Below are 24,696 nucleotides of genomic sequence, written 5' to 3'. Positions count from 1 at the left end.
AAGTAGTCAAGCTGAGAATATCAAACAGCTTGTGGGACTTCTCACGTAAGACTCATATTCAGAGTATCTGCTACGTGAGTCAGGAGATTCCAGAAGGCTTTGAAGTGGTCAGCCACCAGGATAGTAGCTGGTGTCACTGCCTCATCACTCGATGAAGACAACTCCTAAGGCAGAGATGGGAGTCACTGGTGTTAAACTTCTGTTATCTCCAGCTCATGGCTGCTGATAGCAGGCTCTGGTGTTGGAGGTTTGGCCAACATCACACCCTGACAGTGAGATCTCATCTTCCTGGAAGTGTGAGAAGGGGTCTTCTCCAGGATACACGTGACAACAGTCCCCAATGAGGCCAAGGTGACTTGCCATAGGGATACTGGCCTTGTTCAGGTTGCCTGGCTCACTGACACTCCTGTCTCACTTGCAACGGAGCTCCTGGCACGGGGCCTCCAGAAGTGTCCTTGGGTTTACTCTCTAAAGTCAAAGAAAAGGCACCCCTGTTTAAGAGTGGGGAGAAGAGTAAACTGAAATGGGTTTGTGACGAACTGGGAATGTTCTTAATGTTTTCTCTGAGTACTGTGTTGGTGCCTCAGTGTCCCCATGGCAGTTCTTAAGTATCTGGCAGAGCAAAGGGCCAGTGCACCTAAATGCCTGACACTCTGTCTCCTAGCAACTGATAGACTGGGCCCCTCCTCTGCAAAGGTGCCAGCTGAAGATGTTGAAGACAAAGAGATCAAGCGACCTCCTGGCCCAGGAAAGGGGCTGAGCAGAGAGGAGGGGATGTGGAGGGGTTGTTAGTCTGGAGCTGGCTGGGGACGAGGAGTGAAGTGCAGACCTGGGGGGTCTGGTTCACTGCCCCCCGGAATGGACCCGGCCGAGGGGTCCGGTTCGCTGTACCTACAAGCTCTGTTTTAGACTCTGTTCCTGTCATCGAATAAACCTCTGTGTTACTGGCTGGCTGAGAGTCACGTCTGACTGCAAAGTTGGGGTGCAGGACCCTGTGGCTTCCCCAGGACCCCACTGAGGCGGGCTCGCTGTGGGAAGCGCACGGAGGGGCAGAGGATGCTGAATGCTCCAAGGAGAGACCCAGGAGGTGAAGACGTGAGAGCTTCTTGCCCTGAACAAGTCTGCGCCAAGGGAGAGGAGGCTCCCCAAAGTCCTGACTAGCTTGGAGGGGAGCAGTTCCAGAGCATCGCCCGGTGACTCCATGACAACTGGTGGCAGTGGTGGGATGTACTGCACCCCGTGAATGGCGCTGCTTGCAGTAAGTGACTGGGGAGCAGTAAAACAAAGGGAGGATAATGAGGACCAGGCGTGCTGAAGGTTCAGAGAGGGATGGTTTCAGGGGGCGGTTAACCTCTGGGAGTGTGTGACCAGCGAGAAGGACTGTTGGAGTAACGGGGTCCCCCTGAGGACTGCAGCGAGCAATCTCAGGGGTGGAGGAGCTTGCCGCTCGGAGAGAGAAGGATTTTTGCAGTAGCAGGGTTCCCCTGGGGATTGCAGAAGCACTGCCAGGGGCGGAGGAGTCTGCAGCTCGACCCTGACAAAGAGGTGGTGATCACGAGAAGGGCTGGCACACCAGGGGTTCTTCCTGGAAACCATGGGGGAGCCAAGAGCACACAGGCCTGTGAGTCCAGAGCCACTTGGGAACGTTGAAGTGATGGCCTATCACCATCTCCTTAAGAAGGACATTGTGATCCTGTGCACAAAGAGAGGGTTACGCATGAGGAAATTCACCAAGGCACAGTTAATCGTGCAGTTGGAGGAGAAGGAAAGCTCTGAGGAGCAGATTCCTGGCCCAGATGGGGCTACAAAAGGATCTGAGAGCAGCTGGAGCATCAGCCAGACATCCCCAGGAGTCTGGTCCCCAATCAGACGAGGGTCTTCACGACTGGGTTCCCCATCAGGAGATTGGAGACGGATGGGATGGGAGCAGAGCCCGAGAGAGCGAGAGGACCATGAGAGAAAGCAAGAGCCCGAGGAAAAGCTGCAGGAGAAGCAGCAAGCAGCGTGGACTGCTGATGGTGGAGCAGAGAGACATAGGGGGCTGCCCGGGGTCAGTGGGGAAACACGCCTGCGGGGACGAGACCCTGGGACAGAGAGAACTGTGCTGGTGCAGCCCCAGATGCTGAGGGACTGTGGGACCTGGGTGAAGTTCCCTGGGGTGAAGCCCCTCACCCTGCCTATGGCCCAGGTCCCTGTGCAGACCCAGGAGGGGTCAGGCTGGCTGGTAGTTGGGGTTCTCCACGATATCGGCTTGGAGGCCCTGTTGGGGGGTGACTGTCTCCCCATGGGACAGGATCTAGGCCCTCCTCCTGTAACGGCCGAGGGTTTGAATTCAAATCCAGGGAACAAATTGGCTAGGATGGAAATGGTCAGGGAAAATGCCAATGACCTGGCTGGCGGGGGGAAGGGCTGCTGGGCTCAGGATACCTGCCTACCTGTAACCAGCCCCCTGGGGCTGAGTGGGAGGGAGAGATGCTCCCCGCCCCCCTGCACACTGGAGAGGGGGCTCACGCTGGCTCTGATGCTGTGACCAGAGCAGAGAGCTCGCTGTCTGCCCCCAATGGGACAGCAAGGGCAGTACTGAGCACGGGGGGAGCTGAGACCCCAGCTGAGTGGGGGGACACCCAGGCAGGGCAGGTCAGTTGCCAAAAAGGTTTGCCTGGTCCAGACGTGCTGCTGGTAAGTGATTACACAGCAGGGAGGGAGCTACCAGGGACAAGGCTCAGGGGGGCTGTGACCTCAGGCCCAGCCAGCGAGAGGGAGCAGGTCCCACTCCCTGCCCCAGCAGCTGAATCCCAGACCGAGCTGCAGAGGGATCCCTCCTTGGAGAAGCTGAGGGAACTTGCTGGCCACAGCGCTGCAGACCCCCTTGGGGAAGGCTGCAGGGACAGAGTCCTGCAGGAGAAGGGATTCCTGTACCGGGAATGGGCTCCCCAAGGGGAAGTAGAACTGGGGTGAATCGGGAGGCAGCTGGTGGTGCCCCAGGAATCCACAGGGTTCTTCCCTTTCAAGCTGCTGGATGGGAGGAGAGTAAGGGGACCCCTGGACCTGAAGAGGAAGGATTGGATGGAGAAGGGGGAAGACCCCCGGGGGGATCTCTTCCCTGAGGTGGGAGCCAATCTCCCCATCAGGTGTTCCCCATTCAGAGTCACTGGGAAAGCAACCCAGAACCTGGAGAGAGAGAGGTCAGGGACATGCTGGCTTTAGATGGGATCCAGCCATTTTACAGCCCATGGGCCTCACCCGTGGGGCTGATCCCCAAGGGAGACAGGATGATCTGGTTTTGTGGGGGCTATCAGAAGCTTAAAGCCATCACAGTGTCCGATGCCGACCCCATGCCTAGGCCTGGGGAGATTCTAGACAAGCTGAGGGGGATGGAGAACTTGGCCCTGGCAGACACTGATAACATGTGCATCTTTAGCCAGACCTGGGAGGAACAGGTGTCCCAGGTGAAGAGGGGGCTGGGCTGCCTCAAGGAGGTGGGACTGACAGTAAAAGCTGAAAAGTGTAAGGTGGGGACGGCAGAGGTGTTGTGTCTGGGCCACAAAGTGGGAAGCAGCTGCCCAAGCCCAGAGCTGGCCAAGGCCAAGATGGGGGCTCTTAACCAAGAGAGCCCAAATCGCAGACCAGGGTGCTGGGAGAAGACCCTGCCCCAGTTTGAAACCCAGGGGTATTGGGGTGGCAAAAGGGTTCGGGCCACATAAACCTTCTCACATGCGGCCTGCAAGTGCCATCAAGCACACCCGACCTAAGGGAGGGCGTGAGACTGGACTGTCCTGGTGTAACTCACACCGAGGAATGGGAGAGATGCTGGGGCATCCATGGAAACGTTGGTGGGTTCGAACTTACCCAGGTCACTGGCTGAAGTGACCTCGCTCAGTTCGGTCTCAAAGGGGGGAGAGATGTGATGAACTGGGAATGTTCTTAATGTTTTCTCTGAGTACTGTGTTGGTGCCTCAGTGTCCCCATGGCAGTTCTTAAGTATCTGGCAGAGCAAAGGGCCAGTGCACCTAAATGCCTGACACTCTGTCTCCTAGCAACTGATGGCCTGGGCCCCTCCCCTGCAAAGGTGCCAGCTGAAGGTGTTGGAGACAAAAAGATCAGGTGACCTCCTGGCCCAGGAAAGGGGCTGAGCAGAGAGGAGGGGCTGGGAGGGGTTGTTAGTCTGGAGCTGGCTGGGGTCGAGGAGTGAAGTGCAGACCTGGGGGGTCTGGTTCACTGCCCCCCAGAATGGACCCGACGAGGGGTCCAGTTCGCTGTACCTACAAGCTCTGTTTTAGACTCTGTTCCTGTCATCGAATAAACCTCTGTGTTACTGGCTGGCTAAGAGTCACGTCTGACTGCAAAGTGGGGGTGCAGGACCCTGTGGCTTTCCCAGGACCCCACTGAGGCGGGCTCGCTGTGGGAAGCGCATGGAGGGGCAGAAGATGCTGAATGCTCCAAGGAGAGACCCAGGAGGTGAAGACGTGTGAGCTTCTTGCCCTGAACAAGTCTGCGCCAAGGGAGAGGAGGCTCCCCAAAGTCCTGACTGGCTTGGAGGGGAGCAGTTCCAGCGCATCGCCCGGTGACTTCGTGACAGGGTTAAGAGAAGTAACCCTCTTTGTACGGTGCTGCTGCACAGTGGGGTGACCTCTGCATCAGGTCCAGTGCCAGACACTGAATAAGGAGGGGACATCGGGGCCTTTGCCAGGACCCATCTCAGGCCCATCATTGGTTCAGTTGTGGGCCCCGATATTGCAATCTTCTGCTGTTCCCACCTCAGCAGAGAATTTAGAAGCTCTGTCCTTGGAGGACTGATGTTTCACGCTCCTTGTGGAATGACTCCACATATCATATGAAGCTGCATTTATGCTCCGTGGCGAATTCTCTCCTGGCAGCACCCTTCTGTGACTTGGACACAGGTGCCAACTCTATCATTGAAGCTGTTGGCACCAAAGGTGTCAGTGTTGAAGGTGGAAGTGCCAGTGTTGACAGTATCTTCTTCATTGTCTCTCTTTTGCTGCCCAATTCCAGGGGGTGGTGCCTGCCTGAGAAGTGCTGACCAATGCTCTGCTCCACTCTGGTGGTCGTCATTTCCTCTGGGTCTGAAGTGACCTGCACTGTTGCACAGGAAGTGCAACCCTGGCTTTGCAGGTCCTGCAGGAAAGGTACCAGAGCAACAAGCATCTGCCCAGGATACAGCTCTGCCCCAGACAGAAGAGGCAAAAGCTGTGTCCATCAATGAGATGGGGGACGAGTCTGACATAGGATGGGCAGGTTTTGAACCCTGATGGATTAGAGTCTGTCATGTTGGCACAAAGCACCTTGCCCCACATTACAGGTAGGTCCCTTTCTTCTTTAATAGAACATCCCAATTAAAGAAAGCAAGGATTTCCTTCACCAAGCCAGTCGTGAAAAAGACTAGTTTGAAGATCAGGAAAACAGTGATTCAGAGACTCTCTCCCCCAGGCAGTAAGGAGGAACCGAGGGACAGTCGTGGCTGCTGCCCCTCATCCTTTCATAGAGGAGAACAAGAGGCATAGGACACATACGCAGCCCTAGAGGCATTGCTACTCAAAAGACTCATCTCACAGGGATGCGGCACATACTCATCCCACAGTGGGATTCACACAGATATACACACACACACACACACACACACACACACGTGAAAAGGAATGAAGGGATACATGCGGGTGAGCATTTGGATTGACTGGCAGGCAGATACTGAGCTGATGTTGAGCTACTATGGATTAGGGACAAGATTCAGCAGCGGGGCTCCAGGAGGTCTATATTCAGCTCTATCAGCCAGCACCTGTGCTCCAGCTGTCTCCTCCTTTGATGAAGCAATTTACTGTTTGCAGGGAAGTCACAACTCACCCCCTCCTCCAAATCCTTACAGCAACTCTTGGTGACTCAACTTCTCTCCTTTAAGGCTGGCGTCTTACCCCCCAACCTGCCTGAGAAGCCAGTATTCTACTGAAGCCCAACACCAACACCCCCATCTCCACTCCCGTGAGAGCTGCTGGACCAGGACAGGCATGTAAAAAAGCAAAGGTGCCAGAAAAAGGGAAAACAACAAGGAAAACTTGTGGCACCTTAGAGACTAACAAATGTATTTGGGCATAATGTGTTAGTCTCTAAGGTGACACAAATACTCCTTGTTTTTGCTGACACAGACTAACACGGTTACCCTCTGTAAGAAAAAGGGAACAAATTCACCACATTCCCCAGTTCCCTTGCTCTACTTTACCATGCACTGCAAATCCTCACCTACACCCCCATAAACATCATCATCCCTTGCCCTCCAAAGCTACCTTCTGCTAACTCTAACCCACAAATGAGGGAAGTTCTCAGCAGTTCCAACAGGGACCTCAAATCAGCAGCCCCACAATTCCACTGCCTCCTCCAGTGTGATCATGAGCTCAGATAAACAGATTCCAAATGTCCTTCCCTACCTTCATGCCTTGAACAAACCTTTTCTCCTCAGACCACCCCCAATAATCCAGCGAAAGGGAGAGCTTGTTCATTCAAAGCCCTGCAGGCCCTGTAGCCAGGGTACTCAGCTCTGCACTGCAGATGGTCAGCCCCTGGGGCTCCCCTAAGCTAGCAGCCAGGAAGGTCCCACAGTCACCCAACAGGACACTCACGTGGGGAGGGACTTGAGCAGGTTCTCACGCAGCTCCAGAGTCACCAGATTTGCCAAACTGCAAGAGAAAAAGATGTGAGGAAGCCAGAGAGTCACTGGTCACTAGGAGTGGGGGAGGGGGCCTTCAGGGACAAACTACGATGCTCAGACCCTCCCTCAGGGCAGCCCTTTGTTTACATGGCTACATGGTGTACACCAGTAGCAGAGGTGGGCTGGGGTTGAAATAAAGACATCCTAAAATTATCGGGGCCGATGGAGACTTACTATCAAAACACCATGGAGGTTGCTGTTCCCAGTCCAGGGGCAGGAGAGAGATGGCATCAGCCTATGGAGCAGCCGGCATCCCAGAGACCAAACCACACACATAAGGTGATGCCCTACCCTGGGGGAGGGAAAGTCATGCCCCTTCTGAGAGGGCCCTGAGGGTTCTACCTAAGCACTCAGAGCTCATCATGCTGAGAGTCTCACTGAACTGACTGCAGCTACTTGCAGGGGAGCAAGGAATGTACACGCAACTAGAGAGGAAGATGGTCTTGCGGGACTCAGGAGGCCTGGGTTCAATCCCTGCCTCCAGCAGAGACTCCCTGTGGGCAAGTCCTTTCCCCTCTCGTGCGGCAGCTGCCATCTGGGACACGGAAACAATGATCCTAACTCAGCTGCTGGACTGTGTGGGGGATAACTTCATTAATGTTCCTAAGTCCACAAGGAGTTCAGATAAATAGCTCTTGCGCCCATGGTACAAGCACCTTCCACAATGGTGGGGGTGCTCTCCTCCTGCCCACCCCTCCCCTGCACTCCCCACACAACTAGTAAGAAGCATAAGTGCACTCACTTCCCGATATCACTGGGGAGGCTCTGCAGGGATACATCATTCAGGGCCAGATGGCCCAGGCTCCGCAGCTGGGTGAAGCCCTCAGGAAGCCTATGGAGGAAATAGACTCGTAGGCCTGGAAGGGACCTTAGTAGGTCACCTAGTCCAGTCCCCTGCACTCATCAGGACTAAGCATTATATAGACCATCCCTGACAGGAAGTGACAAAGCCTGCACCATTACAGTTGTGCACAAACAATCCCAAGTCCCCTCTGCCTCATCTCTATCCCTTCAAACCTTTACATAGGGAGAGGAACTCAGTGTGGCCCTACCCATTCAAATAAATGACAATACCTACTGCCCAGATGCATTATGGGAGAGTCACACACATTGGAGGCAACTCTGATCCTGTCTGGCAAATCCTATGCTCACATACCAGCATCACAGAGAGGCAGCAGAGAGCTAACTCTGATTTAAAGGGGCACACAGTCTGCAGAGGTTTTGGTGCCCACAAAGTACAAATTTGGTAGGGCAGGAGAAATGGGAGGCTCTGTCTCCAAGGACTGTAATAGAGGTTGGGGCATAATGTCACCAAGTGGAAAGTGGACACCTTGGACTCTGTAGTGGGAGGGAGAGGACATAGGCACTGACTCCGTGGGTGCTCTGGGACTGGAGCACCCACAGGGAAAAATTGGTGGGTACTCAGTACCCACTGGCAGCTCCCCGCCCACCTCCGCCTCCTCCCCTGAGCGTGCTGCCTGCCCACTTTTTCCCCCTAGCTCCCAGCGCTTGTGCCACAAGGAGGGAGGGGGGAGGAAGGAAGGGGAACACAGCGTGCTTGGGGAAGAGGTGGGGCTGGGGCAGGGATTTGGAATGGGGGCAGGGCAGGGGCGGGGAAAGGGTGGAGTCAGAGCAGGGCTGGGCATGAGCACTCACCGGCGCCCACCGGGGAAAGTTAGCGCCTATGGGAGGGGAGTCCCAAAAGGACACAGGAGTAAGGGCTACAAAGGCATCAGGATGGACAGGAAGGGGAAAGAGTTCCTCTCCGGAAGGTTCTGTGTAGACGCCCTGAGAACGTGTGCTCAGCTCCGGGAACTGTATTAGCAGAGAGATGCTGACAAAAGGGAGGAAATTCAGAGCAGAGTCACAGAAAGGTTCTAGGGGCCAGCAGGACTGAGTTACCAGAGGGACACCAAGAGCTGAGCACCTAGGGGCTGACAAAGGAACATGGACCCTTCTCCCAAGTTCTGCAGTCATTCCTGCCTGTCCTGTTGAGGCAGGGTTCTCAAACCAGTTCGCAGAGACAAGTCACCACATCACAAACACCAGCAGCACCACTAAGCAAAGGGCAAACATTTCCCCTGGTTGCAGTCTCAACAAAGGGGAGAGGACTGCAGGCCTTCGAAGGGTCCCCCCATGCAATGTGAGCAAAGGTGCCAGGAAAGCAAGTGAATTGGGGGGAGAGGGGGTCCACAGGCTTTGCCTCTTTCATTTTACTTCTAGAAGGTGCAAGACAAGCTGGAGAGAATAGGGTAATTCTCCTCTCCTGGCTCAACTCAGTGCATGGGGTGAGGAAGGGAGACTGCCTGCCCCTCCCTACCTGGATAGGGGGTTCCCACTGAAGTCAGCAATCTCCAGGGATTTGCAGAATTTGATGCTTTCAGGGATTTCTGGAATGTCTGAAGCAAAGAGGAAAAAATAAGACCACAGTAAGATCCAGTCACATGGAGATAAGAGTGTAGGGCAAAAGCCCATCACATGGATTCATACATTTCAAGGCCAGAAGGGACCACTATAATCATCTAATCTGACCTCCTGTATAGCACAGACCACAGAACTTCCCCATAATACTTCCTAGAGCAAATCGTTACAAAAACATTCAGTCTTAATTTAAAAATTAGCAGTGATGGAAAATCCACCACCACCCTTGATCAATTGTTCCAGTGGTTAATTACTATCACTATTAAAAACATACACCTTATTTCCCCATCTGAATTTGTGGGGACAAGGGAGGCCCCAGTGAGAAGCAGTCACACAGTGAGAGAATGGAGACTCCATGGCACAAGAGCAGCTCCCAGCAGAATTCCCTCTAGGAGGCTCTTGAAGGGCACATCCTCCTTCGGGCACAGGCACTGATGTCCTGGTGACACTGGGTGAGGTGCTGGAAGAGCCTGGTACTGGGCTCCTGACAAGAACCCCCACGTTCCCTGCCTGGTCGGCCTTACCATTGCGAGAGATGTCTAGCTCCACCAGCTGCATGAAGTTGGCCACCTCGGGGGGAAGTCTCTGAATCTCATTGTCACTCAGGCCGAGCTTGCGTAGGTTCAGGAGCCGGAAGAAAGGCTGGAAGGAGAAAGCAGCAACAGCTCCACACGGGATCTCATCCTACCTACTTATCCCAGCCCTACACAAGTGCCAGCCGTGGGCAGCTTCCTTCTGCCATGCCTCTTCCTGCAATACCATCTCTCAAAGCTGCAGCTGCCACAAAGGAGACAAGCAATGTGAAACTGAGCAGCCAAGGCGGTGGAGCTAGAATTATCTGGCACAATCCAAGTAGGGAGCGAGCAAGAAGCCCTAGGGAACAGCTGCTTAACAGACTCATTGGTGATCCAGAAGAGGTGTAGGGAAGTTAATGGAGTTATTAAGTGTGTCCAGGCCCCAATCCCATTATCCTACAGCACCTTATCATCCCCCTCCCCTCTATGCAGGCTGGAAGCTCCTCAGGGCAGGGAGCGCCTTCGCTTGTTTCGCAGGCACGCAGCAAATCACAGGAATACTAGTGCGTAAGATGTCTCCATTAATGAAGTCGCCAGCAGATACCACATAGACATGGAAAGCCAGCCCATGTATGTCAACAGAAAGGAGCATACAGAATGGCAGGTAACATGGATGCAAGGAGAGAGATTAGCAAGAGGCTATCAGTCTGTCTGGAACAGGAAGCCCACAAGCAGATTCAAGGGGATACTGGGCACCACAGGTAGGAGGAAGCAGTTAAGGAGAATAAGGATATTGCTGAGAAGCTCAATGTTTTTCTACATCATTCTCCTCACAGGAATGTGGGAAGATCCCTGCCCTAGGTTTCCCGTTCTCATGTGACGCAGAGAAAGTGCTCTCAGGGACTATGGTAGAACAGACCAAGACCTGTAGAATCCATGTCAGCTGTAATCTACATACATTGTAGGGGTCTGAGCCGCTCATTATAAAAGAGGAACAATTCCTGGCTTGCCATCCCAGTTTACAGCTTATCCCAGAAATATTTATCTAATTTCTCAAGACCTCCCATTGTTAGCCAGGACCCAGGCGCCTGATCAGTCTCTTGCTACATTTCATACACCTTCCCCTCTCAGGGTGGCACCCTGTTTCTGGGACCAATGCCCTATTTTATATATGTTCTCCATTCTCTGGGAGGTGTCTGGGTCCCAGAGATCAGGGCCCCCGCATACCAAAGGGCACCTGCTCACATCAAGTTTCAACTGAGCAAGATCACTGTCTTAGCCCTGTGAAGGCAATGGACAGGTTTCAGCTACTGCAAGACAAGGCCACTCACTCAGGAGGGAGGGAGCTAGCCTGGGCACTGAGCTGGTAACTGTACCTTGCTCTTTAGAGCTTTGGAAAACTATTCCCTGTTCCCTTAGGACCCTGCTTGGCTCTGCATGGGTACCAAAGAAACAAGCTACAGCACCAAAAGCACTAGTGCTGGGCCATAACATGTACAATGTAAGCAGCAGGGCTAAGGCTGTATGAAGTTTCCATTCTAACCCCCTCACTTCAGGCCATGGCTCAGCCCAACCATTTGGGAGTCCAAGTCAGAGACCACATTCACTGCTCCTACACAAACAATTCCTGTGAACAGTGCCATGGAGGATAGGAGGGAGGAAGTTTGCTGGACCTGGGGCAGGAAGTAAGCCTTGTAGAGGCAGCCAGCCATTCAGGACCCCCTTGAGACTGGTCAGGAGTATGACCCATTGAAAGCTGAACAGGGGCAGGAGGTAAGATGCAGGTTTTTGTCACTATAGCTGTGTATACACTGCCACTTTTGGTGTTAAAACTTTTGTCATTCAGGAGTGTGAAAAAAAACCACCCCTGAGCAACAAAAGTTTTAGTGCTGAAAAGCACCAGTATAGACAGCGCTTTCTCACCGGGAAAGCTATCACCACTCATTCAGAGTGTTTGTTTTTTTAAATCACCGGGAGAGCTCTCCCCTGGCAATAAAGCACGTCTACACTGCACGTCACAGCGCTGCGGGCAGCCGCGCCATAATGTGGGCAGTGTAGACATACCCTATGCTCAAAATGATCAGTCAATGAAGACTGTGCACATGTGCATCTATAGAAAACTCTATAATCTTCTACCACGAAAAAAGAACAAGGAGTCCTTGTGGCACCTTAGAGACTAACAAATTTGAGCATAAGCTTTCGTTGGCTAAAACTCACTTCATCGGACTAACACAGCTACTGCTCTGAAATCTATCATGAAAGATACTCATAGCGTGGACAGCTCATTATAACGAGGAACCTCTGAGACTAAGAGATTAGCAACATTCAAAAAAGGAGACTGGGAACACAGCTAATGAGTTAGATAGGGCGAGGCAAGAGGCTCTCTCTATAGGCAGCTGATTCCATCATTGTCCAGTAGGGAGTTTCTTGCAGCTGGTACTTTATATAGATATCTACCTATGACATAGAACTGGAAGGGACCCTAAAGGTCATCAAGTCCAGCCCCCTGCCTTCACTAGCAGGACCAAGTACTGATTTTGCCCCAAATCCCTAAGCAGCCCCCTCAAGAATTGAACTCACAACCCTGAGTTTAGCAGCCCAATGCTCAAACCACTGAGCTATCTGAATTCTGAACTAGATGGGCTACAGGGCTGCAGCAATTGCTGTGTTCCCTGAATCACTGCAGAGATGTCAGGGACCACTTTCCAAAGGCTCCTCACCTGTTCCCATTTAAATGAATGAGACTACTTGCAGAGTGGACTACTCACCAAGAGAAAGGAGGACATAATTTGGCCCTTAGTGGATTCTCAAAACAGCCTCCATGAAGAGGCAGGGACTCGTGTGTATGGTGCGTAGCACAAAGTGGACCTAATTCCTGAATTGGGGTCTCTGGACTCTACTGCAATACAAATACACCTCTACCCCTTTATAACGCCACCCATTATAACACGAATTCGGATAGAACGCAGTAAAGCAGCGCTCCAGGGGGACGGGGTTGTGCATGCCAGGGGATCAAACCAGGTTCAATATAACATGGTAAGATTTTTTGGCTCCCAAGGACAGCGTTATATCGAGGTAGAGGTGTATAAACGATTCCCACTCTACAGCTATCTGCCTATGATTGTTAGATAACCTCAGAGAGGGTAAGTGTCTTGCTCAGGGTCACACAGGAAGTTTGAGACATAAGTCTGTTCCCAGCTCTACCGCAATTACACTACAGAACCACACACACAGAAACGACTTCTAATCTATGTAATTATGATGTCTGCCAATAAGCCACAGGTGGCTAGCCAAGTGCAGCAAGCACAAGGAGAGCAGAAAACAGACCCAGAGGCTGAGTGACCTATCTAGACAGCTACCCATGGGCCTGAGTTCGACTTCAGTCTGACTCTTCTTTCCTAGGTGACCTCCCCCACCTGCATAATGGGTCATTGACATGAATGAGCCACACTGAGGGCTGCCAGGGGTAACACAACTGTTCAATACATGTGGTTGGGTGGCTGCTCCACACAAGTAGATGGAGGGTTAAAGCAGCCCTCAGGGAGGCTACGGCGGGGCCCAGACCCTGGAAGAGTGAAGCAGGTTGCTCCTCATAGTAGAGAGCCTAAGGCAGGAGAGAGACATCATGCAGACCCAGCTGAGGGAGAAACTGGGGAGATAAGGCCACACACTGGGGGGGGCTCTAAGTTGGAGGGTGTGTGGTGGGGCAACTGCCCCACACAGGTAGACGGAGGGTTAAAGCAGCGCTCAGGGAGGCTGTGCAAAACCCAACCAATGGGAGGCAAGCTTGTAGAGAGCCAATCAGGGCCAGGGTAGGCCATATAAAAGAAGGGCTGTTCAACAGAGCAGTCAGTCCCTTCCTAGAGTGCAAGGGAGAAGGACTGGCTGCCTTAGAGTACCACCTTAGATAGAACAGTGCTGGGCAAGGGAGCAATAGGGAGCCCCAGCCTGAGGACCCTGATGCAAAGGGCTGGGAAAGTGCTAGGGCTATTGGGAAGTGGGCCAGGGAAACAGGTGGCGGGATTGAAGGAGTGGCAGCACATGGCCACTGGCTATAGGGTCCCTGGGTCAGAGCCCTTTGTTGCAGGAGGGTCCTGGCCCCACCCCGTCCCCCTACTTGCCACAGAGGGGATGGCCAGTATTTGGACTGCAGTTTACCCCTTGAGATGAGGGGTTAGACCAAAGGCTACAACAGGCAACAGCGGCAAGTGGATGAACTAGAGAGAGCTGGTTCCCCCGAAAGCTGGGGAGAAGTGGAGTGAGACACAGCCCGGCTGTGCCCAGAAGAGAATACCACAGTAGGGGGGAGGGATAGCTCAGTGGTTTGAGCATTAGCCTGCTAAACCCAGGGCTGTGAGCTCAATCCTTGAGGGGGCCACTTAGGGATTTGGGGCAAAAATCTGTCTGGGGATTGGTCCTGCTTTGAGCAGGGCGTTGGACTAGATGACCTCCTGAGGTCCCTTGCAACCCTGATAGTCTATGATTCTATGACACGGGTCTTAGAGGTGGAGCAGAAGTGATGGCGGTGAGACACCACTAGAGGATGGCGCACCGGCACCCAGAGCTAATTCCCAGCAGGAGGCACCGAGGTGGTGAGCCCTGCCCCATCACAGTAAGATACAGGCCTAGCGCAGCACTGCATAGTAGAGAACAAGGTCTTCTGCCTTCTACAGAGGCCAGATAAGGGGGAGAAAGATTATATGAAAAGTAGGGAGACAGTACCTATGCCATGAATTGAGCTGTCCAGCCTGCTGGAGGGGTTGGCTAAGGTCTCTCAGCAGCAGGGTTTGAAATACTCCCTCTACTAGTTCAAGTCAGCTCTTCACAGTCAATAGGCCAAGACCTATGCAGTTTATTGTGCAGGTTTCTCAAACCAGACCTTAAGTAGTATAGTTTCTACGTATGGGTATTAGAGAGACTATAAAGCATTGCCGCTCATTTGCTAAGGCTGTACAGAAGATGTAAAGTGCTGTAAGATGAAAGGTGCCTATATAAATTTAGACTCCTACTGTCTCCTATACTTTCATAAGCCACAGGGCATGGGGAGAGCAGCAAACCAACAGCCTCATGGTAGTGAACGATAAGTGCTATTTAATTCAGCTTAACTAGCATAATGGAGTTTAATAGTAAGGAAACAGGTGTTAAATGGACAGGAGATTGTCAGCTCCAGCCAAGGCCTCAGGTCAGAGTAAGAATGTCAGAGGCTATATCGGTTATCCTCCCCCACAGACTCTAGGAAGCGAGATTCAGGTTAGAAATTAGGCAAAGTTAACTATGAGAAGATAAAGAGTTAAGTTTTGGAATAGGCTTGCAAAGGAGGTAGTGGAATCCTCATCACTGGAGGTTTTTAAGAACAGGTTGGACAAACATCAGTCATGGACAGTTTAGGTTTACTTGGTCCTGCCTCAATCCAAGGGACTGGACTTACAGGGAGGGATAGCTCAGTGGTTTGAGCATTGGCCTGCTAAACCCAGCGTTGTGAGTTCAATCCTGGAGGAAGCCACTTAGGGATCTGGGGCAAAATCAGTACTTGGTCCTGCTAGTGAAGGCAGGGGGCTGGACTCGACCTTTCAGTTCTATGAGATAGGTATATCTCCATATATTATATATTATACCTCCAGCCCTTAATTTCTATGATGTTACAGAATTTCATGCAAAAAACAACTAACGTGGCAAGACTCAAAAAATGCCAAAGGGATGTTTATCTCTTGTGTGCGTGAATTATAGCCTCAATACAGGAGAACATACTATTTTTCACACAGAATTTTTCTACAAGCAAAGATATAGGCCTAGGATGCATTCCACAGTCCACGAAAGACATTTGTATGACACCATTAAGATACAGATATATAGATATAGATATATACATATATAGAGAGAGATAAATATAGATAGATATAGACATATTAATCTAGTGCGAATGGAGTGTAACAGCAGAGTAACTGCAAACAGAGGCGTAGGATTTATCTACCTAATGTGAACACGGTTATACAGCACCTTATACAGGTACAATTGCATCTACATTAGGGTTATTTCAGCATAATTATGCTGGCAAAAAAAACTACACCCCTTACCAATAATGAACAGCCCTTATTGCCAAAACCCTGAAGAGATGTAACAGACACTGCTGTCAGTGAAACCAGACTGACTGATGAGTCTCAGCTTGAGGAGATGTGCGCAGGCTACACCTTCTACAAGCCTGGAAAGGCCATGGATGAACTGAGACAGTTGGGGGTAGGGTTCACCACACAGTCTGACATTCCCTGTAAGCATGACTCACTTCCCAATGGAGTCAATGACCGACTTATAGCGCTCTGCATAAAATGTTCCCTTTATGCTAGGTGCCAACAATGACTCATATAGATTAGGTCAAGGAACTGTTTTATGAAGATTTCAGCAGGGTCATCAGAGGGGTGCCACACTAGGACATTGTACTTGAAGATTTTAAATGCACATGCAGAAGCTGACTCTGACACGTGGAGCAGGGTGCTAGGTCATCACGACATTGGAGGGTCAAACTCAAAATGGCCAACTACTTCTCTTTGTGTGTGCCAAGTTCAATCTCACTATTCCCAACAGTCTGCCAACAAATATAAGACAACATGGATGCATCCCAGGTCAAAACAGTAGTACATGCTGGACTATGTAACTATACGGTCTAAAGACATGAAAGATGTACACATCACCCTGTCACGCTGTTTGGTATGGCTTTCAACAGTGAGTGCCAATTTCAGGTCAGGCTGTCAGAAAACAGGGAAGACACCCCAAACTGGTGTATTTTCTATAATTACATTTCTCACCAAGCCAGTAACAAATGTGCACTCCTGGTTCACTATACCAGCATTACCATGGAGTCACAGACAGTTGCTTTAGGCTCTCCGGCCCACTTTACCACTCAAACAAAACTTTGATATTGTTCACACTACCAAATATTGCATCATATTAGTTTACTCGCACACCAAATGGCCAGTTGCTTTCCCCAGGTCAAATTGGTACTCTGGCTCCACCGTTGTCTTTGGTGAGATCAATTTCTCTAGTAAACTGACTAAAGGTTTATTAGCTAAGGCCATGGCTACACTTACAGTTCTGCAGCGCTGGTAGTTACAGCTGTGTTCGTACAGCTGTGTAGGGCCAGCGCTGCAGTGTGGCCACACTGACAGCTACCAGCGCTACAGTGTGGCCACATTTGCAGCGCTGTTGGGAGTGGTGCATTGTGGGCAGCTATCCCAGCATTCAAGTGGCTGCAACGTGCTTTTCAAAAGAGGGGGGTGGGGTGGAATGTGACAGGGAGTGTGGAGGAGACAGACAGAATGGATTTTTGGAGTTGACACTGTTCTCAGCTCCCTGCCTTGCAAGTTCTAAGGACTGGAAGACACACGGTGCCTACCTTCAATCATTTTAAAAGTTCTGACCCCTTCCCCCACCCCTCTCTCATTCACTAAATGCAAATTATGTACTCCTAAATAGCCATCAGACCAGATAAGCATCTGCTCAACATGGACTTCCCCCTCCCCCTCTGCCGTGTGAGCGTGCTGTTTCTCTCTTCAAGCAAACAGCTGTGAACATTCCAAAGTAATTCCCCTGCCTGCCTCCGCTCGCTCAGCAAACAGGAGCTGTGTTTGTTTTTTTAAATAAGCAGTTTGGCTGAACTCCGAGCTCTCCCTTTCTTCCGGTTTGTTGTGGACAGGAATTCTGGGATACCTCCTTATACCCCGGAGGTCAATAAAAGCGCTGGTGGGGTCCACACTTGCTGACCAGCGCTGGATCACCAGCGCTGGAATCGCTACACCCGAGGCGCGACTGAGTGTACAGCCAGCGCTGCAATCAGGGAGTTGCAGCACTGGCCGTGCTTTGCAAGTGTGGCCACATCCTAAGTTGCAGCGCTGTAACCCCCTCACCAGCGCTGCAACTCTCTAGTGTAGCCATGGCCTAAGAAAAAGAAATGAGTTATTGAGAGGTTAAAGTAGGTAAAATACATTAACAGGCGAATCCAAGTTTGTAGATTAAAAGTGACAGCACAGACACAGTGATCACCTAGTCTTCCATACGCCTCTCAGGGTTCCCCACAGTAATTGTGGGTATCTGTCCAATTATTCAGTATTTTACCATTAGAGTCTATCAGTCCAGAGATGCAGAATCACTCTCTTAAGCCAGTATTTATAAATCCTGTTCACAGAAGGCAAGCTGACAACGTGTCTTCACCAAAACCTGGGCTTTTCCTCTGGTGACAGTGAGTAGGGAATGCGGTTTGATCTGTAAACTCAACGACCCTTGCTTTGACTTTAGCCTTCTACTTCTTTTGCATTCACAAGTAATTTAGCTAGTGACGTATCTAATGCAATTGCCTGCCATTACATTCTTATGGGGACAGATAAGTGAAAACAATACAAGTATCATTTATTAGTATTCATGAGGTTCTAACACCTGTATATATGCATTTTGATCTAGGGCAGCAGTACTCAAACTTCATTGCACCATGTCATCTTCTGACAACAAAAATTACATGACCCCAGGAGGGGTGACCAAAGAGTGAGCCCACCCGAGCCTCCCTGCCCAAGCTCCACTGCCCCAGGCAGGGAAGGGGGCCAAAGCTGAAGCCTTTAGGGGGTCCCAACCCACAATTTGAGAACCCCTGATCTCGGGTTATTTAATTACAGAGACATACACGATGTAATGCAATAAGCAATCAACAGGTTTAGAGACAAGAGGAGGCATTCCCTATGACATTCCCTATGAACTAACTAACACAAGCACATTGCTGCAAAGAGCCCTGTGGCACCTTATAGACTAACAGACGTTTTGGAGCTTGAGCTTTCGTGGGTGAATACCCACTTCATCAGATGCATGTAGTGGAAATTTACAGATCCAGACTAACACGGCTACACCTCTGATACTTGACAAGTACATTGGTTTCAGTGTGGTAGCCGTGTTAGTCTATATCAGCAAAAAGAACCAGGAGTACTTGTGGCACCTTAGAGACTAACAAATTTATTTGGGCAAAAGCTCTCGTGGGCTAAAACCCACTTCATCAGATGCATGCAGTGGAAAATACAGGAGGAAGATATATACACATAGGACATGAAAAATGGGTGTTACCATACCAACTCTAATGAGACTAATTAATTAAGGCAGAATTGCGACTTTTAGGTCTGTAACTGAGTGTGCAGGGAGGTTGAAGTGTTCTCCGACTGGATTTTGAATGTTATAATTCTTGACGTCCATTTGTGTCCATTTATTCTTTTGCATACAGACTGTGCAGTTTGGCCAATATACATGGCAGAGAGGCATTGCTGGCACATGATGGCATATATCACATTGGTAGATGTGCAGATGAACGAGCCTGTGATGCTGTGGCTGATGTGATTAGGTCCTATGATGATGTCCCTTGAACAGATATATGGACAGAGTTGGCAATGGGCTTTGTTTCAAGGATACATTCCTGAGTTAGTGTTTTTGTTGTGTGGTTGCTGGTGAGTATTTTCTTCAGGTTGGGAGGCTGTCTGTAAGTGAGGACTGGCCTGTCTCCCAAGATCTGTGAGAGTGAGGGATTGTCCTTCAGGATAGGTTGAAAATCCTTGATGATGCCCTGGAAAGGTTTTAGTTGGGAGCTGAAGGTGACAAAGGTACTCTTCATTCTTTTTATGAGTAAATTGGTCCATGCATACTAATACACTTAACATTTCTTTGAAATTCACACACATGAGAAATGGCCTATGATGCCAAACTGAGCAGTCTGTCAGCGTCACACACGCGTTGTTTGAGAGATGCCAAATGCTGGTCAGACCATCGGCTTGTGAGAAGCATTATGTTGCTACACTTCTCACCAGAGTGCCCCCAAAGGATGCCTCAAACTGCCAACGAAGATCAATGTGGCTGCCATGAAAGACCCCAGCAAACAACAAAAGTTGGAGCAGACACAGGAGACTGCACTAGCTGAGGACCCAGAGAACTCTATACACGTGGCAATCTCACAAAAGCTCAGAGATGTCACATAATATAGCATCCAAGGTTCTTGGCTGTGTCAGGCTGTAACACCAGGATGGTTCGATGAGAATGACCCTGAGAGCGAGTAGCTACTGGAGACCAGGCATACTACCCACAAGTCCTGCACGTTGATCAAGAAATCAACAAGGAAGGAGACCAGGTATTATCAGGCCACACATACATTAAAGCTTTATTGAGGCTAATAAAGAACCACTGGTGGGAGCAGAAGGCTTCAGAACTGCAGCAAGTGGCTGATAAGCATGACATGAAGGCCTTCTATGAAGGTCTCTGTGCTGTGTACGGCCCAAAATCCAGTGGTTCAGCCCCTGTCCTCACAGCAGATGGTAACCAGCTGCTCACAAACAAAGGTGATATTCTCTTGCACTAGGCTGAGGACTTTGATAGTCTCCTGAACTGTCAATCCATTACATCCAACAAAGCCATCAATTCACTCCCACAGTGTCCTGTCCTGGAGGAGCTGTCTGTGTAACTCTCTTTAAAGGAGGTTACCAAGACCATCAAGCAGCTTTGCACAGCAAAGTCTCCAGGCTCTGACAGCATTCCACCTGAAGCATACAAATGTGGAGGTGTTCACCTGGTCAGGAAACTCACCAGCACTGAAGACCATCTGGGAACAGGACACCATGGCCCAGGACTATAAGAAAGCTTTCATAGTCTGTCTATACAAAAGGAAGGGAAGCATACCTAGCCGTGAAAACCATCATTCAGTCTCACTGCTGTCTATAGTGGGGAAGATCCTTGCACTGGCAGTCCTCAAGAGACTTCTCTCCCCTAGCAGACTCAGTGTATCCAAAGTCACAGTCTGGCTTTCATGCTAATTGTGGCACTAGGGTCACGATTTTTGCATCCCAACAAATACAAGAGAAAGCTCATGAAGAGGACAAGGACTCATGCATGGTGTTTGTTGACCTAACCAGTGCTTTCTCTACATGGTGAATTGCCAGGGCCTATGGAAAGGCCTTCATAAACTCAGCTGCCCAGAGAAGACTATTGCTGTAATCTGCTCACTTCATGATGGCCACAATGATGGAATGTGGTGACTCAGAGGCTTTCCCTGTCACCAATGGCACCAAACAAGGATGTGTAACAGCTCCTGTCTTTTCAGCCATGCTATTGTTTGCATTCCAGGACTTAGACAGAGGTGTACACATCTGGTTTAGATTGGATTTGGGGGGGTGTCTATTCAGTGTGCAGCAACTGAGGGCCTGCAACAAGGTAACTGAACAGCTGCCAAGAGAGCTCCTGTTTGCTGACAACTATCCCCTCACTGTACAGACACAAGGACATTCCACTTATTGCGGACAGCTCTGCTTATGCCTCAAAATGTTTCGGTTTCACAATCAGCCTGAAAAAGACAGAGGTCATGTACCAGTCAGAACTAGACCACCAGCATCATGAGCCCTGTGATCTCATCATCACAACTAACAACACACCCCTCAGCTCAGTCAAGGCAATTCTGCTACCTGGGCAATATACTTTCCAACAATGGCATGTTGGATGAGATCACTCAGCACCTGGCAAAGGCCAGCTTGGCATTTGCCAGGCTTGCCCACAGGCTCTGGAAGGAGCATGGAGTCTGCCCCACTCCTCTACAGCTCCAAGAAATGGACGCTCTACCAATACCTCACCAAACAACTAGAGAGCTTCCACTTTCGCTGCCCAGAATCCATCTGCAACATCAAGTGGCGGGACAGGATCCTTAACACTGAAGTCCTTGAGAGGTGCCAAATCCTTGGCATTGAGAACATGCTCATCAGGGTCGGACACATGGTCTGCATGGAGGTTTTCCGTATACCAAAAGCGGTACTCTACCACCTGCTGAGCACAGGAACTTGCTCTAAGGTTCGACCCATCCTCTGATATAAAGACACCGCAAAGGCTAACCTCAAAGCATGCAAGATAGACATTAAAACCTGGGAACACATTGTACTAGACGGTCTGCAACATGAGGCTGTGTCCACTTTTGAGGTCTCTGCAAGAGAAGAGAACACATCATAAGGCCAATATCTCAAACCCTCCCATCCAACAACTACACTTCCAATACACGCACTTGCATTTGCAAATTCCGGATCAGACTCACTTCCCACGGGAGAAGCCATAAAAACCAATAAACCCACAATTTCAGTCAATACTAGCTGAACACTCCTCAATCCAAGTGACAGGAGAATCTAACAATATGCCAGTAAAACTTCACCTGTAGACTAGACCTTACCGGAATAGTTTTCAAAGATTAAAGCCCTGTCAGTATTGCTTCAGTAGTAGATCTGACTGTAAATACATTACAAAATAACTGTACATACTTTGTACATAAAATGTTTTATCTCAGTTCATAGTATAATGCAGTTTGCTATCACTTGTCCTTATCCAATTAAAGTATCACAAAAAACGTCCACTGCTGTGGACAAGTATCAGTTCCGCACACGATTTCTCATTCAGGAAAGAGCAGTATTTAATGATAGCACATCCATTTCTCAGAGTCAGAGCTGAACTTTATTTAAATTTTTTTTGACAATAAGCCATATAAAAATAAAAACTAGTTACAATGGCAGGAAATTGGATTTTCTATTTCCTGCAACAAGTCCAAAGTTTTCTCTGGTGAGCGCCATTAACTTCTGCAGCATCTCAGCTTCCATTTACAAAAAATAAAATTCTAGGTCTTACGATTGCAAAGAAAAACATCTAACTGTGATCCAAGTGTATCTGATGCCATGATTTCTGCATGAGTCTGCATATGGTCAACTCTGATACTTCTGTTAATGTTCAGAAGCTTTGCTAGGCTGCAGCATGGCAATCACTCTGCTGCAGCTCAGCAAAGCTCTGAACATTGGCAGATGCACTATTAATACAGCTCTATTCCTGAAACAGTCTGAGATGTTAAACTACTGTACTGTGGGTCAGTCTAAAATAACTGTTTTCCCTTTTTCAGAAGTGGAGTATATGGCTGCTGAGAAATGTAGACTATAAATCCACAAGACAGAAGGACAAACAAGTTAAGCGCTTTTACTCAGAACTGCAGAGCAGCTGCACCTCCCCTTGAAGTCAACAGGATGTGCAAGTAAACAGCAAGTGCTCAGGGTTTATCCCTCTCTCAGTTAAGGCCGATTAAGACAACAAAATGAGTGTACACAAATAGTGGGTTTTTTATCCACGAAAGTTTATGCCCAAATAAATCTGTTAGTCTTTAAGTTGCCACCTGACTCCTTGCTGTTTAGGTGAATAAGTGAATTTCAAAATCATCAGCAGAGCTGAAGTAACACAATCATAGCCCCTGTTCAAGTCAAATACTGGACTTGTTTCATACAGCAGGCACAAAATAAGCCAACCCTATGGCAGAACCACGCTGCATGTCTGTATAAGGTAGATATGTCCATGTGACATCTCTTCAGGATTGTCTCTGCACCTGAGATCACCAAAGCTTCACATCCTAGTCCTTTGAGGATCTGCATAGGATTGAAGTATTTGCTGAGAAGCTGCAAATGTGTGGTGATGACAACTACACAATCATCACACAGTCTCTCGTAGCGTTTTCTGCAGCGTGCCAAAGGAGTCAAAACAAATGTGAGATCAGGCTCACTGAAATTAGTTATGTATGTGTGTCCAGTGACAAAGGAATTAAAACAGCCCCAAGAAAGGTGAAGGCAAATAGAAATGTCATAAAACAAGGTGGCCTTGGAGAAAGCTACTTGTCTTTACTTTCAAGGCCCTTAACATCTTATCCCCCTGCCTATCATCTCTCATGCACTATTGAAAGGTTGATTCCAATGTCCATTGCCCTTGTTAACAAGCACCTTTGTGCTTTCTCCCATGCTGCCACTCACACTCGGGAGACGTTCCCTCTAAAATCCACAAAACTAACAGTATCCTCCTTCAAAAAAGAACTAGATAAATTCATGGAGGATAGGTCCATCAATGGCCATTAGCCAGGATTGGCAGGGATGGTGTCCCTAACCTCTGTTTGCCAGAAGCTGAGAATGGGCGATGGGATGGATCACTTGATCATTACCTGTTAGGTTCACTCCCTCTGAAGCACCTGGCACTGGCCACTGTCAGAAGACAGGATACTGAGCTAGATGGACCCTTGGTCTGACCCAGTCTGGCTGTTCTGATGCTCTGCCTCAAAACCCTCCTTGAAACTGTCCTTTGCTATGAGGTCTATATAATACAGCCTTGAGACTACAGCCTATTATGGTGACTTATACCGACTCACTGTCTCCTTGAACTTCTCCGACCATTGTCTCTTGTCTTATATAGACTGTAAGCTTTTTGGGTCAGGGGCTGTGTTTTCCTTTGTTTGTACAGCACCTAGCACAATGGGTTCTGGTCCATGACTGGGGCTCTGTAGCAGGGTGGTCCCCTGCTCCTGCCCTGAAGGGTTAAAAAACAGTCCTGGGAGGGGGCGCTGTGGCTGGAGAAAGTAGCTTTTAGGCTGGGCTGATTGGGGAAAGTGGCAGCAGCTGGGGCCACACCCCAAACAGAGTCAGCTGGCCCTATAAAGCCAGACAAGCCAGATGCAGACAGAAGTCTCTCTCTAGCTACAGAGGGAGATGGGCCTGGCTGCAGGGAACTGGACACAGGGTACCTGAGTGAAGCAGAGCTGGGGAAAGGCAGAGGAGCCGGTGAGCTCCAGCCTGGAAAGCCCCAGGCTGTGGCCTAGCATTGGGCTAACAGGTACTGGGAGGTTGCAGAGGGCAGCCCAGGGATAGGCCAAAGCAGAAGGTCCAAACCCAACCTTGCAGTGATGAGTAGGCTGATACTGCAGTCTGCCCCAGGGCGTGGGGCTAGACAATGACTGGAAGTAACCATATACTGAGGCAAGGTGGGGATAGAGGGTGGGGGATCCCTGGGGAGGAGAGACTCTGAGAGAAAGGGGTTACTGCCAGGGGGCAGCACCTCAGGTAAAAGGGAACCAGGTCCAGGGAGGGACATGTGGGCCAGAGGACAGGCGGATCACCAGTCTGCAGAGGGTGCTCCGGAGCTGAATTGAGCTAATTCCCAGAAGTCACCAGCAGGAGGCGCCACACGGGGTGAGTCTACTCA

General features: G+C 50.0%; 1 protein-coding gene and 1 long non-coding RNA gene across 27 annotated transcripts in view; one reads left to right on the top strand and one right to left on the bottom strand.

The window, feature by feature from the left end:
* The window catches only part of SCRIB (scribble planar cell polarity protein), a 234,895-nt gene that overhangs the window by 193,330 nt on the left and 16,869 nt on the right, over positions 1-24,696 (bottom strand). For all 26 annotated transcript variants that reach the window (XM_030554133.1, XM_030554141.1, XM_030554149.1 and 23 more), the window contains exons 2-5: positions 9,664-9,781; positions 9,039-9,117; positions 7,461-7,550; positions 6,630-6,686 (exon numbers count right to left, since the gene is read on the bottom strand). In XM_030554133.1, the coding sequence (XP_030409993.1) occupies positions 6,630-6,686; positions 7,461-7,550; positions 9,039-9,117; positions 9,664-9,781 (344 nt within the window). The remainder of the gene's footprint in view (positions 1-6,629; positions 6,687-7,460; positions 7,551-9,038; positions 9,118-9,663; positions 9,782-24,696) is intronic.
* LOC115647253 lies at positions 4,473-24,586 on the top strand. Its single transcript, XR_003999245.1, has 3 exons — positions 4,473-4,580; positions 21,228-21,233; positions 24,576-24,586. It is a non-coding gene; the product is annotated as an uncharacterized LOC115647253 (long non-coding RNA).

The sequence above is a fragment of the Gopherus evgoodei genome, chromosome 2 (genome assembly GCF_007399415.2).
Source record: "Gopherus evgoodei ecotype Sinaloan lineage chromosome 2, rGopEvg1_v1.p, whole genome shotgun sequence".
NCBI lineage: Eukaryota > Metazoa > Chordata > Testudines > Testudinidae > Gopherus > Gopherus evgoodei.
Note: the sequence above shows the minus strand (reverse complement) of the source record. Positions and strands in the feature narration are given on the sequence as shown.